Source organism: Bubalus kerabau, chromosome 4 (assembly GCF_029407905.1).
Source record: "Bubalus kerabau isolate K-KA32 ecotype Philippines breed swamp buffalo chromosome 4, PCC_UOA_SB_1v2, whole genome shotgun sequence".
Taxonomy (NCBI): Eukaryota; Metazoa; Chordata; class Mammalia; order Artiodactyla; family Bovidae; genus Bubalus; species Bubalus kerabau.
In genome coordinates, this window is record NC_073627.1 from 17,978,822 (window position 1) to 17,996,350 (window position 17,529).

General features: G+C 35.0%; 1 protein-coding gene across 6 annotated transcripts in view; it reads left to right on the forward strand.

The window, feature by feature from the left end:
• CDC27 (cell division cycle 27) overlaps window positions 1-16,516 on the forward strand; it is a 57,303-nt gene extending 40,787 nt beyond the window's left edge. For 5 of the 6 annotated variants that reach the window (XM_055575599.1, XM_055575600.1, XM_055575603.1 and 2 more), the window contains 7 exons: window positions 1,079-1,231; window positions 2,170-2,378; window positions 4,850-4,967; window positions 6,815-6,943; window positions 10,992-11,066; window positions 12,103-12,259; window positions 13,491-16,516. In XM_055575599.1, coding sequence (XP_055431574.1) covers window positions 1,079-1,231; window positions 2,170-2,378; window positions 4,850-4,967; window positions 6,815-6,943; window positions 10,992-11,066; window positions 12,103-12,259; window positions 13,491-13,573 — 924 coding nt within the window. In that variant the 3' untranslated portion in view covers window positions 13,574-16,516. Of the gene's footprint in view, window positions 1-1,078; window positions 1,232-2,169; window positions 2,379-4,849; window positions 4,968-6,814; window positions 6,944-10,991; window positions 11,067-12,083; window positions 12,260-13,490 lie in introns of all 6 variants that reach the window. The other variant, XR_008712900.1, reaches the window with a different exon arrangement.
• Window positions 16,517-17,529: the final 1,013 nt, after the last annotated feature.

Below are 17,529 nucleotides of genomic sequence, written 5' to 3' on the forward strand. Positions count from 1 at the left end.
ATCATTTTTCAGAGGAAACAATAGATTCTGAAAAATTTTAAACCAGGTTACTAAAATCTGTACTTGACAGTTGGTTAGGTCTGTTTTCTTGTAACCAGTGTGTGTTTTGAAAAACTTATCTGTATAACTTCTAAGGAATTTCAGGGGAGTCACAAATTTAAGCTAATTCTAGATGATGTATGGCCATATCATAAGAATTCCTATTCTTATGGCCATATCTAAGCATTCCTATTTTTCTAGTTGTATGAATGCTATTTCCTTATCTTGTTATCTTCATTTCATTAAAAATAGACTTGATATTCCTTATTCTAAACTAAGTTTGACTTTCAGAATTTTTAACGAATTGATAAACTGGGGAGCTAACTGGTTTCATATAGCCCAAAGTCTCAAACTTCAGGGGAGAGAAGCACAGTTCTGGAAGCTGTGAGTGTGGCAAGGAAAAAACTTTGACATGGTAGCTGAGAAGGGACCCTAAAGTCAAGAGAGTGCTGCAGAAGAAAAAGGAATTTATATTAGGCAGAGACTGTAGTTCCTAGCAGGTACGACACGGATGGAAATATTCAGTGCTCAGCATGCCATAGGGTTGACAGCCACCCAAGCCTATTTTTCCCCTAAAGGGTTCAACTTAACCTTTTGTACCTTTACGTTTTGTAAATGTACAAAAATAGGTTTTCTATTGCAGAGGTCACTCGTCTCTCACCTTTCCAGAGAGTTATTCTATAAAGCTGCTATAAAAACTTGGAATAATGTTTTTTGAGAATAAAATAATTGACTTCTTTTTAAATTTGTCTAGATCTTTCTTCTTTCTTTTTGGTGGAAACAATTTTTTTCCCCCAGAATTTATGTTCCTACCATGACTTGTGTATAAAAACTAGGTTAAGTATAACTATGATTGCATCAATATTTGACCTACCATAGAAGCTTACTCAGTTTGGCTGTGTGTTGGTGCTAATTCACATAAAATTCACGTGTAAAATAAGGCAGCATTTAGGTCCTATGAGAATAGTGCCCAGCACTCTCCCAGTATATATGTAGATTGTATCAACTTGTTTTCCTCTTACTAATTTTTGTATTTCAGGCTGAAAGAATATTCTCAGAGGTTAGGAGAATTGAGAATTACAGAGTCGAAGGCATGGAGATCTACTCTACAACACTTTGGCATCTTCAAAAGGATGTTGCTCTTTCAGTTCTTTCAAAAGACTTAACAGATATGGATAAAAATTCACCAGAGGTAAATTAACTGAAGCACTTCGTTCATGTTTGTTTTTCTTTTCTTTCTCTTTTTTTTTTTTTTTTTGCTGCATCGGCGTGACTTGCGGGATTTTAGTTCCCCAACCAGGGATTGAACCCAGGCCGTCAACAGTAACAGTGAGGAGTCCTAACCACTGGATCACCAGGGAATTCCCTGCAACTGTTTTTCGATTGTCTTTACCAAATGGGAATGACTCAAATCATTAATTTAGTTTCATCCATGCTTATTTTTGCATTCTTCTCTATAGGCCAAGAGAAGGAGAAATCCTAGAATATATGGTACAGATTCATAAATAGAAAAATCTTAAAGCAGATATTTCATTCAGAATTAATCAAGATTTGGTTATACTTGCTGTTGTCACCAAGAGTAGAGTTCATTAAACAGAAATAGAGATTTTAAAGTGCTCGTTTTAAATTAAAATAATAATTTTAACTGTCATTTTAAGGCATAAGCAGTTTATTTACATGTTTCAATCCTATAAGGGTTTTATTTCCTTGCATCCCAAGAATATTTAGTGGTCCTTTTGTAACATATTTAAACTTAGAATTTAAGAGTCGGTTCTCATTATTCCTGGTAGTTAGGTCTATAGTTTCCATGAACACTAAATTGACAAATACTGAGCCATTACTCCTAGGAGAAATATACACACACATATCACACGTGGGTCCACCAATGATCACTAAAGCACTGCAAGTATTGATTTGGGTTTTACAAGTTAATTTTAGAAAATAGACAGATTTGCAAATATGGAATCCGTGAATAATGAGGATTGACTATAATTAAAGTTCTTCAGTTGTTGTCTTTCTGTTCTACGTAAGATCTGAGTCTTGATTTTAGTCATAGATTGCTTTTGTTAGAAAAAAATAAATCAGAATTTTAATCACGCATTTGGTTTTTGTTTCCTTTTTTTTTTTAAGGCCTGGTGTGCTGCAGGGAACTGTTTCAGTTTGCAGCGGGAACATGATATTGCAATTAAATTCTTCCAGAGAGCTATCCAGGTTGATCCAAATTATGCTTATGCCTATACTCTATTAGGGCACGAGTTTGTGTTAACTGAAGAATTAGACAAAGCATTAGCTTGTTTTCGAAATGCTATCAGAGTCAATCCTAGACATTATAATGCATGGTAAGTGCTAACAAAGTGCAAAGACAGTGTCTTATTAATGGGGCTGATACCCAGTAATTTTTCTTGTGAGATTATTTCTTTGTTGTCATAAATTTGAAGAATGGTACATACTGGTTGGTAGCTTCTAACCTAAGTGGTTTTTTATGTGAAATTTATACCTTTAACAAACTCTTAACTAATGCCAATAGAATTCCAGATGCTTATATTGAACACTTTCTACTTTTTCTCCTACTAAACTTTTGCAAGTATTAATATCTGGTATTGTTACTTTGATTTGTTATTTTTTGTTAGAGCACTAAAATGGTGATGAAAAGAGAGAATGGTTCTCTATCCTAATTATAATAACAGTATAATTCTTCTTTTCTATTATCCAGTAGGTAATTTCTGCTACCTTTTGGATAATAGAAAATAAACATAGAAAACTATCCATAGTTGTTGCTCTTTGGCAGATTTATCAAGTATTAGTTCTAGTTTATTAAGTTTATCAAGAATGGTCCAGTTTAAGTAATATCTGTTTTACTTTTTTATACTTGTGCGTAAGTAGATGAAGAGGAAGGTTAATCTATTAATGATTGGGTTAATCATAGCAGTTTCTAAATATGAAGCACTAGATTACTGCAATATATTTTTTGATTTGTATATGTGTTTTTTAATGAATTTTATCTCATTTCTAAGTAGTTACATTGCCTGAAAGATGGCCTGATGAGTACTAGCTTCTGCTGACCAGTTGAACAGTCAGGCTTGCCGACATTCACATAAAATTCTCTGTGATATTTTCAGAGCTCAGTTCTTAATAAGACTTGAGTTGTTTCTTAAATGTGTAGTTATCTGTTCTGCCATATTTCAGTAGTTGCATTCTTAACAAAATTTACTGTATCAAAATTGTTATAAAAATAATTGTTGCAATTAGAGAAAAGGAGGTATATTCAGACTAGCAAGCTTTTACTGGGAAGACTTTCAATATTGAGTTATTCAGGTAACTAAGTATTTAACTAAACTAAGCAAATTTATTTTTCCAACTCCAAGGTGAGTAGTCTTTCTTTAGTTATCTCCATTTTCACCATTATTAGCACAGAACTTTTCATACCTTTTCTTGATCTCTAACATAATTATAATAATAAACAGTATACTGTTGTGCTTTTTTCTTAGTCATTTGTTGATTATTCCCCTTCATTATTATCTAGTTTCACCAAGAGGGATCCTTAATCTAAATCTGTCACAATGTATTTGATGTTTTGAAAATTCAGGAAACATTCCTGTATATCAACTTGATATACTGTTGCATAGTCTTTAAAATGTGTAATTTTGATGTCTATGTGAAGCCTTTAAAAATTATAATTTTGAAGTCTATAAGTTTTGAAAGCTATAGGAGCATATTTTTGATACAGTGAGTGGGGAGAGGGTAAGCAGACCATGAACTATGCATACTTTAATCATAGTATAAAATATATATGCATTTGGACAAATAATTGGGAGTAGCATTATTAGGAATTTAAGGTCTAGAATCATCGAGGGAGGATCTGAATAGAATACTTGTGTGTGTGTTTAGTCACTGAGTCATGTCTGACTTTTCACTACCCCGTGGACTGTATGTAGCCCACCAGGCTCCTCTGTCCATGAGTTTTCCAGACAAAAATACTGGAGTGAATTGCCATTTCCTCCTCCAAGGGATCTTCCCAACCCAGGGACCAACCCTAGGTCTCTTGGAGCTCTTGTATTGCAGGCTGATTCTTTACCCACCCTTCAGTTCAGTTCAGTTCAGTCGCTCAGTCGTGTCTGACTCTGCGACCCCATGAATTGCAGCACACCAGGCCTCCCTGTCCATCACCAACTCCCGGAGTTTACTCAAACTCATGTCCATCGAGTCGGTGATGCCATCCAGCGATCTCATCCTCTGTCGTCCCCTTCTCCTCTTGCCCCCAATCCCTCCCAGCATCAGAGTCTTTTCCAGTGAGTCAGAGTCTTCGCATGAGATGGCCAAAGTATTAGAGTTTCAGCTTTAGCATCAGTCCTTGAACACCCAGGACTGATCTCCTTTAGAATGGACTGGTTTTATTTTAAAATGTGATTGATAGCAATACCTATCTCCTTGGTTCCATCTAGGATTAAATAAGGTAAATCAAACAAAGAATTTAATAAAATTATCGGCAGACACATGATAATCGCTCAGTAAAAATTAGCTATTAAATCTAGATTGTAGTGGTAGGTCTAAGGATGTGGTTTCTTTTTTTCTAGTTGTTATAGTTTTATTTGATTGATTGATTGATTGACTGGATTGTTTTTACTTATAAAAATGACTTGTCTAAAACACTTGGGCAGTTTTTTATCATGTTAGATTTTGCCTACCCTAAGACCATCAGTATTTTTCTACTGGTTTATTAAAATGCCACATTCCATACATATCCTTTTTATTAGCTAAACTAAATTAGCATTTCACATCCTTAAAATTGTATTTTATTTTAAACTCTCAGGTATGGTTTAGGAATGATTTATTACAAGCAAGAAAAATTCAGCCTTGCAGAAATGCATTTCCAGAAAGCACTTGACATCAACCCTCAAAGTTCAGTTTTGCTTTGCCACATTGGAGTAGTAAGTAGCTTTCTAAGTATTGTTCGGTTGATCCCTTTTGGAATGTTTGTTATTGGCTTAATTGCTGTAATGAAAATTAGGGGTTTTTGTTATTGTTATTCTTGAAACAATATCCTGGATTCTTTTACAGCCAAAAATACCGCCTTTTTGCTTGGCATAAAGAGAAATCATGGAGTACCCTCATTCCTTGGGCAAGTTACTTAATTTCTCTGAGCTTCTATTTTGTGAATGACAAATAATACCATCTTGCCTACCTCATAGGGTTATTATAACACTAATATGAGATACTTCATATTTTTGAAAGCAGTTTTCCATGTTAATATTTAGCTCCTAAATTAAGTAACTAATAATTTAAGGCAAATGATTCCCTGTATTTTAGCCTCTGAGTGGTATAGATATGTCAGAACTAATTAAAATTCTTATAAAGTGGTGAGAATGGTCAATTTTATGTTTATATTTTTCTTACTGTATGTGATAATAAGTTGTACTTTGATAGGCTAAGAGAACGAGTCTGTTTGTTTTTTAAAATCTTATTTACTAATTTCTCTGAAAGCTTGGAACATTTTTTTTAAGTTCTTGTTCTTGTCCTTTCACCATTCTTCCCTCTCCCTCTTTCCCTCCCTCTTTTCTTTCTCTTTGCAAGTTTGACCTTTGTGGGAACAAACATACAGTATAAGAAAAATTATATGAGTTTGGAATTTCACTATTCATTTTGGGGGCAGAATTCTAGCTCTTTATAATGATTTTCTTAAGAATTGACATGGTAACTTTTACAGTTAGATACTGTACAAAAATATAGGGAAAATATATCAAAGATTTTTTTTCTGTCACTTTACTTAAACCAAACTTGAGTATCTCTTGCTACCTTTTAGTGAAGTTGAACATTTTTAAAGCAGGCTTTCTTAAAGGCCATAGTCCAGCATTGTGTAATCTGTGGGTTCTAAGACCTGGAAAGCTTACTTCTCTGCTATAGTTTCCCTGTTGTTGTTTTTTTTTTTTTTTTTTGAGTATAGTTGATTTACAGTGTTGTGTTAGTTTCAGAGTTTCAGCAAGGTGATTCAGTTATATATACATATATATTCATTTTCAGATTTCTTTCCCATTATAGGTTATTATGAGATATTGAGTATAGTTCCTTGTGCTATATAGTAGGTCCTTGTTGTTCATGTATTTTGTATATAGTCATCTGTGTCTGTTAATCTTAAATTCCTAATTTATCCCTCCTTCAACCACCTTTCCCCTTTTGTAACCGTCAGTTTTTTTTCTATGTCTCTGAGCCTGTTCAAATTTATTTTTAATATATAATTCATCTAAGAATGAACATAGCAATATGAGTACACATGAATAAATAATGAGACTTGATTGGGTTTGCTTTTGTTTTTGTTTTTTTTTTTAAGTTATTTGAAATAAATTACTTACTACCTAGAATTACAGATCAATGGTTTTCAGATATGTAAAGCAGAAGAATTATTTTTAAAACAAATTCCTAAAATAGGTAAAAGTGTAATTGTTCTGAGTAAAACAAGGTTGGTAAGTTTCAGAGCCAGAGTTCCTAGGGGTTCTTGAAAAATTCTGAGAAGTCTAATATTTAGAGGACCATAATAAGTCTGTTAAAATGTATTATCTAACAAAATAGCACAGATTTTCTTGTGAAGAAAGACTAAGGTTTTTCTTGTCTTTTAGGCTTAAAGGTAACCAAATATCTACTCTAAAGATAGAATCTGATTATCATTATGGAAAGTAATGGTGAATTGGGAGCTGTGTTGTTTTTGAGTCACACTATTTGGTTTTTACCTTTCCTCATAAATACCAAAAGGAAACATTAATAGGATCTTTATTTCTTGTAGGTTCAGCATGCACTGAAAAAATCTGAGAAGGCTTTGGATACCCTAAACAAAGCCATTGTTATTGATCCTAAGAACCCTCTATGCAAATTTCACAGAGCCTCAGTTTTATTTGCAAATGAAAAATATAAGGTAAGATATATATATATATATATATGTGTGTGTGTGTGTATCTTAACAGTCCTCAACATAGTACTATTTAAGTTTTGCCACTTTTTAAATAAACTAAAAGTTATTTATACTTGAATTTTTGTCTTAAATAGTTTATTTCCCCATTTTTAAAAGCTATTTCTTTTTTTGCCTATATTTCTTCATGAAATACAGGAAGGATGGGTGTGTATATATTTAGGAATAAAAGTTTATCCTTTAAAAAGATTTCCTATAGGGAAAGGCAGTTACCTTAAATGTAAAACCTAAACCATTGTATTAAGACCAAAATATATGAACAGAATAAATGAATATATGTGCATTATTCAATAAGTATTTATTTGAATGCCTATTATTAATATATGTCAGACACTAGGAATATAGTGGCAAATGAAGCAACCATATTTCCTGCCTTTGAATAGCTTACCATCTAGTACTCCCCTAGAGGGAGAGTTAGTCACTCAATCATGTCCAACTCTTTGTGACCCCATGGAGTCTTGCTCTGATTTTCTTTATGAAGAAGTGCATGTCTAATCTTACTGTTCTGCCGTTTACAATGTCCTTTAAATCTAATAAACATTTAACAATTTTTAACTCGCTCTTTGAAGCTTACTATAATTATAATTCAGCATTTGTTTTCCTGTCTTTGCTTCATTGTACAAAAATTTTTAAAGTTTTTATTTAATCTGATACATGGTCAGGTTCTTCAGTTGAAAGATTTTATTTATTAATCTTAAAGGCATAAGCAGTCTCACCTACCAGGAATGCCATGTAAATCAAGCCTATACTTGCTTCAAGAAACCCATGTTCTAATCTGACCCGTTGTCCAGGCCAGAATGGTTATAATCATTTTTGAGTACCAGCTTGGGGCTCAGCCAGATTATCAGGTTTACTTTGATGCATGATTAGGTGTAGGTTAGAAAGGGGGCATAAGAAAAGTTACTGACTGCTTCTGCAATGTCCTGCCTCCGAAATGAAAATCAAACTGTTAGAGGGCCACGTCAATCTCTTTGTGGCAAAAATCATTACTAGACACCACCCTGTCTAATGTACAGTATCGGTATGTAGTTGTTTAAGCCTTCTAGGGCAAAAAAGAGAGCTCTTCTGCTGTGTTGGATACTATACTGTGTCTGTGTTAGAAACTGTTTCTCAGAGTTTCCAAGTAGATTATGTGGGGGGAGGGGGGTACAGCATAAATGCATGAAATTTTGATAACAATTGTAACCTACAGTCATCAGATCAGATCAGATCAGTCGCTCAGTCCTGTCCGACTCTTTGCGACCCCATGAATCACAGCACGCCAGGCCTCCCTGTCCATCACCAACTCCCGGAGTTCACTGAGACTCAGGTCCATCGAGTCAGTGATGCCATCCAGCCATCTCATCCTCTGTCATCCCCTTCTCCTCTTGCCCCCAATCCCTCCCAGCATCAGAGTCTTTTCCAATGAGTCAACTCTTCGCGTGAGGTGGCCAAAGTACTAGAGTTTCAGCTTTAGCATCATTCCTTCCAAAGAAATCCCAGGGCTGATCTCCTTCAGAATGGACTGGTTGGATCTCCTTGCAGTCCAAGGGACTCTCAAGAGTCTTCTCCAACACCACAGTTCAAAAGCATCAATTCTTCAGCACTCATCCTTCTTCACAGTCCAACTCTCACATCCATACATGACCACAGGAAAAACCATAGCCTTGACTAGACGAACCTTTGTTGGCAAAGTAATGTCTCTGCTTTTGAATATGCTGTCTAGGTTGGTCATAACTTTCCTTCCAAGGAGTAAGCATCTTTTAATTTCCTGGCTGCAGTCACCATCTGTAGTGATTTTGGAGCCCAGAAAAATAAAGTCTGACACTGTTTCCACTGTTTCCCCGTCTATTTCCCATGAAGTGATGGGACCGGATGCCATGATCTTCGTTTTCTGAATGTTGAGCTTTAAGCCAACTTTTTCACTCTTCACTTTCACTTTCATCAAGAGGCTTTTTGGTTCCTCTTCACTTTCTACCATAAGGGTAGTGTCATCTGCATATCTGAGGTTATTGATATTTCTCCCAGCAGTCTTGATTCCAGCTTGTGTTTCTTCCAGTCCAGTGTTTCTCATGATGTACTCTGCATATAAGTTAAATAAGCAGGGTGACAATATACAGCCTTGACATACTCCTTTTCCTATTTGGATCCAGTCTGTTGTTCCATGTCCAGTTCTAACTGTTGCTTCCTGACCTGCATACAGATTTCTCAAGAGGCGGATCAGGTGGTCTGGTATTCCCATCTCTTTCAGAATTTTCCACAGTTTATTGTGATCCACACAGTCACAGGCTTTGGCATAGTCAATAAAGCAGAAATAGATGTTTTTCTGGAACTCTCTTGCTTTTTCCATGATCCAACGGATGTTGGCAATTTGATCTCTGATTCCTCTTCCTTTTCTAAAACCAGCTTGAACATCAGGAAGTTCACAGTTCACATATTGCTGAAGCCTGGCTTGGAGAATTTTGAGCATTACTTTACTAGCGTGTGAGATGAGTGCAATTGTGCGGTAGTTTGAGCATTCTTTGGCATTGCCTTTCTTTGGGGTTGGAATGAAAACTGACCTTTTCCAGTCCTGTGGCCACTGCTGAGTTTTCCAATTTGCCGGCATATTGAGTGCAGCAGTTTCACAGCATCATCTTTCAGGATTTGGAATAGCTCAACTGGAATTCTATCACCTCCACTAGCTTTGTTCGTAGTGATGCTTTCATAGAAAATGTATTAGTTCTAAACTGTTGTGGTGTAGCAGTATAGATGTTTGGGGTACAACATCTTGATTAAAATACATTCAAAGCAGTGATTCTAAAGTATAGTCTGGGCACTTCTGGGGGGGTTACCAAAAATCTTTCCTGAAAGTCCACAGGTGAGAACTATTTTCATAATAATATTTAGATGTTATTTGCCTTTTTCACTTTCATTTTCTCACCAGTGTACAGTGGGGTGTTCCAAAAGCTACTTGACGTGACATAACAGATTGAATGCAAAAGCAGATGAGTCCAGCTGTCTTCTCTTAACCAGAGATTTGCAAAAACTTTAAGCAGTGTCTTTCTTCTCACTGACTTTTTATTGTTCTGATTAGAAAAATATTATGTTAGTTGACATAACTAGGCCAAATTCCTAACAAATGGATTGCTGAATCGGTGTTTACATGTAGTTTTTAACTTAATAGATAATGTTAAGTTGTCCTCACACAGAGTTTGCATCAATTTGCAGTTCTGCCCTCAGTGATGAGAATACCTGTCTTTCCTCCCTCATGATAACTTTATGTAATATCAAACTTTTAATTTTTATCTATTTACTAGGTGAAAAATTGACAATATCTCATTTGGGGAGTTGTTTTTTATTTTTAATCATCAGATCTTTCTTTTAAATAAACATACAATTTTCCTATCTGTCTTCTCAATCTCCTGAACCCCTTTAGCAGTAGTCAGAAGATTACTAGACAAACTTAACTCAGCAGTAGTCAGAAGATTACTAGACAAACTTAGCAGTAGTCAGAAGATTACTGGACAAACTTAACTTAGCAGTAGTCAGAAGATTACTAGACAAACTTAGCAGTAGTCAGAGATTACTAGATAATCATTAACTCAGTTCTAGGTTCTTCATCATTAGTTAAAATAGCAGGTTGGTATTCAAAGCTAGTGCTTGTGTCAGGGAGAAGGTATATTAACAGAACTTCAGAAGTGTTCTGCAACTTAGTTTTTAAAACATCTTTATACACAATGTGATTGAATTTAGCTGTTTTAAATAAAATTGTGACAAAAGCTAGGGTTATCACCTCCATATTTCACAAAGAATTGTGTATGTTTTCAGTGAATTTGAGTGAATTCCTGACATTTCTTAGTTCTTGTTGTAATAGTATTTTTCTTGCATTTTCACAGGGATTATTGAAGCAAGGTAGTACTTTGATTAAGATCTAATAAGCTTTAGTTAAGACGATTTGAGAAATTAAATAAAATCACTTGCTTAGTCAAAACCGTAAAAATTTTGCTACTGTATTTTTCTTTGCTTTTTTCAGTCTGCTTTACAAGAACTTGAAGAATTGAAACAAATTGTTCCCAAAGAATCCCTCGTTTACTTCTTAATAGGAAAGGTAAAGATTGGGGCCCTGGTTCTAAACTCTATCATAACAAATACTAACTTTTGAAAAATAAATATGTTTTATTGTGCACCATCTATTGAGCAAATTCAGCTAGATCTCTGAACTATATACTCTGGAAATAAATCATGGATTTAGTTTTTATTAACATTTAAGAAGGTGATAGATATCCTAATGAAGAAGCAAGAGCACACACCCTGTAATCTTTCTGTAGTTTTGGAAGTATATCAGCACTTGCAGCCCAGTGACTGATTATGAGTTCATGACTGAGACTACCTCAAGGAAAACCGTTAGCTTCCAGTTATCAATAAAATACACAAACATCTCCCAAAAGAAGAAAAATAATACCACGGTGTTGTCTTAGTTCAAAAAAATGGCTTGCAGAATTTCTGAGGCAGGACTAGTCAGGACTTTACACACTGGGTCCCCAGAAGCCAATTGGTTAAAGTAACTGAGGATGGTGGACACTGGTGAGAGTTGCTTTGTATGTATGGTTACCACATGCTCAGTTGTGTCTGACTCTTTGTGACCTTTGGACTGGAGCTAGCCAGGCTTCTCTGTCCATGGGATTTTTCAGACAAGAATAGTGGAGTGGGTTGCCATTTCCTCCTCCAGGGGAATCTTCTCGACCCAGGGATCGAACCCATGTCTCCTGTGACTTCTACATTGCAGGTGGATTCTTTACCACTGGGCCATCAGGGGACAGTTGCTATAACTCCATTTAAAATCAGTGTAAATGAGTACTAATTAAGCAATTTATAGTCCACTGTCATTGTTCCAAACAGAGTGAGATGTGTTGGAAGCTCACTACCTGAGAGATACAGGCAAGGGATTCTGAAAATAATACCTGAATATATTAAAAGGAACTCAAAAGTTGGTGTGAATTCTTCTATAGGATGAAAATGTCCTGTTCTTCAGAATGAACTTACAACACATCAATCAGGAACCCAATTTAAATTTAAAATGTTTAGGATTTTATAGATGAAGCTTATAACTTAATGAAAAATGTAGTGCTGCTGTTTATTTTTAGGTTTACAAGAAGTTAGGTCAAACGCACCTCGCCCTGATGAATTTCTCTTGGGCTATGGATTTAGATCCTAAAGGAGCCAATAACCAGATTAAAGAGGCAATTGATAAACGCTACCTTCCAGATGATGAGGAGCCAATAACCCAAGAAGAACAGATCAGTGAGTATCATCCATGTGACTTAGGTCTATATGTGATTATTCAAACCAGAAAGCTAGTGAAACACCGTATCAGAGGAAACAGATACTTCTTTATGGCACAGAATAAAGTGGAAAATTTTTTGAATATTCAGAAAGCTGCCTTTTGCATAAGAATTTTATTTCTAAACAATAGATTTTTTACACCAAATGAAATTTTAGGGAAATTGAACAGGGTAATAAAACAACAGTGTGCATATGGAGCCAGATAACTAGTTTCAGTTCTGGATCTAGTTTGCTGTGTGATTTTGACAAATCCATTGCTAATTTTTACCTGAGCTTCAACCTATGTAACTAATGCCTGGCTTACCTGCTTCCTAGGAATGTGGTAGGGGGAGAAAAGATGATAGGTGTGACTATGTTGAAAACATTGGAAGTGCTAAGTGAATGAATAATAAATTTGTGAACATTTTAAAGTATTGACAGATTTGTAGTAGTGGCTGTTCAAATTCTGTGTAACTCTCACATATCTAAAATCTAAATATTGTACATCTGAAACTAATATAATATTGTAAGTCAGCTATACATCAGTTAATTAAAAGGCAGATAAATATAAATTGAGAGACTTCTGATAAGATAAACTAAGATGCCTTTGTTCCAGAAACATATTTTATATTTTTGTGAACTAATAGGGACTATCCCCAAAGTGAAGTCAACAGTTCGGTGGAATGTCAGTCTTTTTTAATGTCTTAGAGAATAGTTCTAATTCTTAGGTTGAGTGTGTGCTAAATTGCTTCAGTCGTGTCCAACTCTTTGCGACACTATGGACTGTAGCCCGCCAGGCTCCCCTGTCCGTGGGATCCTCCAGGTAAGAATACTGGAGTGGATTGCCGTGCCCTCCTCCAGGGGATCTTCCTGACCCAGAGACCAAAGCCACATCTCTTAAGTCTCCCAGGCTGGTTCTTTACCACTAGCGCCACCTGGGAGCCCAATTCTTTGGTTAGGGAATAAGAATTCATTAGAGAGAGACAGTTTTAGTAGTTAAAACTCTTAATGGTTAAATGCAATAAAATAATCTTAGACATGCTGTAAAATAAGGAACTTGAATTGCATTTTATTGAAGGATATCAGGATTTTTAAGGGCTTTTGTTTAAGGTCTTATCTCTCTGAATATAATAGTTTTCTTTACTTATTTTCATGAACTAAAAAAAATATTTTTCAGATACCTTACTGTAGACCTTTTTTATTTTTGAAGTGGGAACAGATGAATCCCAGGAGAGCAGCATGACGGATGCTGATGATACACAACTTCATGCAGCTGAAAGTGATGAATTTTAACTTCTGGAAATCAGACCTTTGCAACTGGATGTGTGACTCATGCTGACATATTTCTTGTCCTTCCATATACTGAGTCTTCACTCTTGAGCCAGCATTGTCATCATCCATCGCTTGTATCCTGAGTGTGCCACTTTCATTGGACCGTGACTACACAGAATGAAAGGCAGTGCAATATTTAGCTGCTAAGAAGACTGGCTCTTTCACCAGTATGAATGACAGTTCAGAGGGGATAGGGTGGGAAACTTTCTTTTTCTTTCTTTTTTTTTTCTTTAATCTCCCTTTGTTGGAAAGCTATCATGGAAGGAAGAGTTATGTTTTATCCTGAAGGAACCATTAGATATGGAAAATAGTGATGAACCAGAATCTCTTGGTCGTTTTTCCAAAAATTTGTTTTTACTTGGTTCTGTTCCTGATAAAGTGACTGACCTTCATTTCTAGGTTCTTCAAGAATGGTGTAAGCAAGTGCCAGATGGAACAATAAAAGACATTGCCTATAACAGAGTAACCTGATTGCCAAGGAATGTAAATTACCTTAAACTTCAGTGTCTCCCATAAACAAATGTAATGAGCATATAGGGACTCATATGTAGGAATCAATATCCCTCCATAACAGTGTACACTTATTCTTGGTAAGAATACTTTAATGTCTAACCAAGAATTTTAATTTATTCATCTTGCCTCAAAGTGTTGATCATCGTTATCTTGGTATTACAAACTTTAAAATTGGTCCTTAATATTTTTCCTCTTCTCTTCGAGCTCTGTGGGATCACCTCTAACATTCAGAGATGATAGAGGGGTTGCCCACTGAAAAGCCAAAACAAGGCTCTTAATAACCATTTAAGTTCACCAGAAGAATCAAAATGAGAACACCAAATGGAAAGACTTTAAGAGATCATGATAGTGAAAGCCTTAATACAATCAGAATCCTACCATAACCTTGAATTTATATTTGTTCAAGACAGCATCCCTTTGACTTTCCTTAAGTGTTTAAGCAAGGTGCAAGAAAGTGTGGTTACCTTTGGTGAGGTCATTTCCATTCTTTTCTGCTCTCTGCTTCAGATTATTTCCAGTAGTGTGAGTCACCAAAACGTGTACTGAGAGTGATTGGGTTTAGAATATTAGAAATGTTTAGCTGCAAAAATAAAAACAAAAAACCACCCACTCTTGTGAAGGAGACAAGTTCTCTCTTGAGTTTATCGTAATATAGATTGATGTCTTTGGGGAATGACCGCAATTTTAAAGATCTAATTATGCATAATAAAATGGGAATTATTGGAATTTCACAGTAACCGATTTAAAGTTTTAAATTGTGTATCTCCTTTATTGTAATGTTTGAAATTTTTAGAGAAACTTTAGTTAACATTTTATTAAGTGCCAATGTCAGAATATAACAAATTTATAGTTTCTTACAAATGACAGGCCTACAGTTATTGTTGTGGATTATTTGATGAAGGACAAACTTATCTACTGGTTACATGTATTTTGTTAGTCAAGCTGTGAAAATAAGGTGGATTACAGAAGATGTGAAAAAATTTTAGCCCGTAGTCTCAGTAATTTTCTGTCATTTACTATTAATCTGCTTATTTGAATATGGATTAAATTGCATTATAAACTAATTCAAGTCAGAGTGTTAGGTTGGGTATTGGGGTGCCAGAGAGGTATTTAACAAAATTTCCTACCTAAATCTGTTTATGTGCTGCCTAAAAAAATAATTTATAAGAAAAGGAAAGATTGGGAGTAAATGAATATCATTAAAGATTCCCCAAGGCTAGCACTTGAATTCTAACAAATATTCCATTTTATTATCCATTAGTTCTGTAATATTTAATTTTATATTCTTTTATTTTTTTTTAATTGGCAAATCATAAGCCAGCTGTATAACAGTATCAAATATAGAGTTCTCATAGAAAGCTTTGATCTGAGCTCTTTGTTACAAAGCTTGGAGAAAGCTATGCTCAGAAAACAATTTGCTGATGTATAATTAGTTATGTTTTGTAGTAGGAATTTATGTCCTGTGCCAGAAGTAAGTTTTTCTGGTATTAATTTTGAGACCAAGAATAAAAGGATAGTTGTGGAAGGCACAGCATGGCGATGGTTGGTTGATCGATAATCAGCCCAGGATTGATCTGACTGCATTTTCCTCACACCTCTACTTTCAAAGTCATTTAGCTGTTGGAAGCATTTCCTACCTATTTACTGTTTCTGGCTTTCTCTTCTTTCTTTTTTGCGTAGTATGGGGATCAAATAACCAGAAGAAGATACGCATTTTAATCAAGCAAAATGATTGCTTCAAATTTCAGAAGTATTTTGAAGGAAATCAGAAATACTAAGTACTTCAACATCATTTTTTCTCTTTAAGCCTTTCACACGTGTGTATACACACACACACACTCTTGTTCAGAAGTTATGTTGTGGCATTAGATATTTTTCCCCCTTGGAAATGGTTCTTAACTCTGGGATTTTAGAAGGTTGGAAATATTTTTTCAAGAGAACAATGGTACTCAAAATAATGAAAGGTGGTCCTACTTTTTCTGTATTTCATTACTTTAAAATTTTTATTTTTTTCCAAGAACTGCAAGTAATATTTGAACCATGCTGCTGTTGTACCTTAAACAAAAACTCAGTGATAACCAGTATTTAGTCTATTAAAAATGCTCTTTTTGAAGAAAAAAGTTTGCAAGTCTCTGTTTAGCCAGAGTATAGTATGGGTCTTCAAGAGAAATATGGTGACCTGTTTTCTTTGTGAAAACCTGGGAAAATGCAAGTGTGGGTGTGATGTGTGTGTTATATATGCATTGAAACAATGTAATTTTGTGTCTTCTTTTGCTTTTCCTGACTTATTTCAGAAATTGTACAGTCTTGGGGGGGAAAGTCTTTTCTGTTAATATATTTGCAATTCATTAAAGGATATGGAAAATCCAAATAAATTACTTTTGAAAGCAATTCATAATCAAGTCATTAAAGCTATATCAGAGCTGTGCCACCTGTATTTTGATAGTGAGGCACAGCAAAATAGTGAAAGATTAGTATTATGTTCCACAGAAGTCTAGGGCAATGCTTCTCTATTTTTTTACTTATACTCTCATCTAATATATATATTTATTTATTTTAAAATTCACACCCCTTTTTTAGTATTATTTGGAGTTTCAAAATAAATATTGTGACAAAAATTGGTAATTTTAGAATGTATTTTTCCCAAACTACAAAAGCCCCTTGCCAGCACCTGCTACTTTGCAAGTCAACTGCTTATTTCTCAATCGTGTGATTTCTGAAATTCCTTTAAAAGGGACACAAAGCTCTTTTCTAATTAGAATCCATTTTAAATATCAAGATCTGAAAGAAGTAGAATATAGACAGCAAGTTTTACTCTAGCTTGATATCTTATAGAAGACTAAAGGGTTTTGCTCAGACTTGAAGAAAGGGTAGCGGTAGGGAAAAAGACAAAGTGAGGTGTGCTGGGCAGATTAGGGGATGACTCAGACCATAGCCTTCCTAGGACTGGCCATTTGCTGTCTGTACGACAGGGATAACTAGAAGTCTAAGTAGGAAGTATTCTTTAGTTTTTTTAGCCTGTAATTAATGATTCTGTGAAGGTTCAGAAATGCAGACTTTGCTAAACAGCTGTGTTTAGTGAGTTCTTGTCATGTGTCCTGTGTTACTTGCCTTGTGTACAATATTTTCAGTCCTCAACCCTATATGGTAAGTGCTACTTGATTTTACAAAAGAAAAAGACTCTCAGCAATTAAATGGCAGACCTGGACACTTGGCATTAGTGTATCTAATAAACATTTAGTTTTGGACTTCTCTGGCAGTTTGAGATCATGTCTAATGTTAACTGTCAAGTGTCCTCCCTAGCATTTTGAAATTGGTATCATAGAAGTTCTGGTTTTACAGAGGTAACTTAATTACTAACCATAGATTAAAATCTGTTAAATGTTTAACCCTTTGATGAGGCT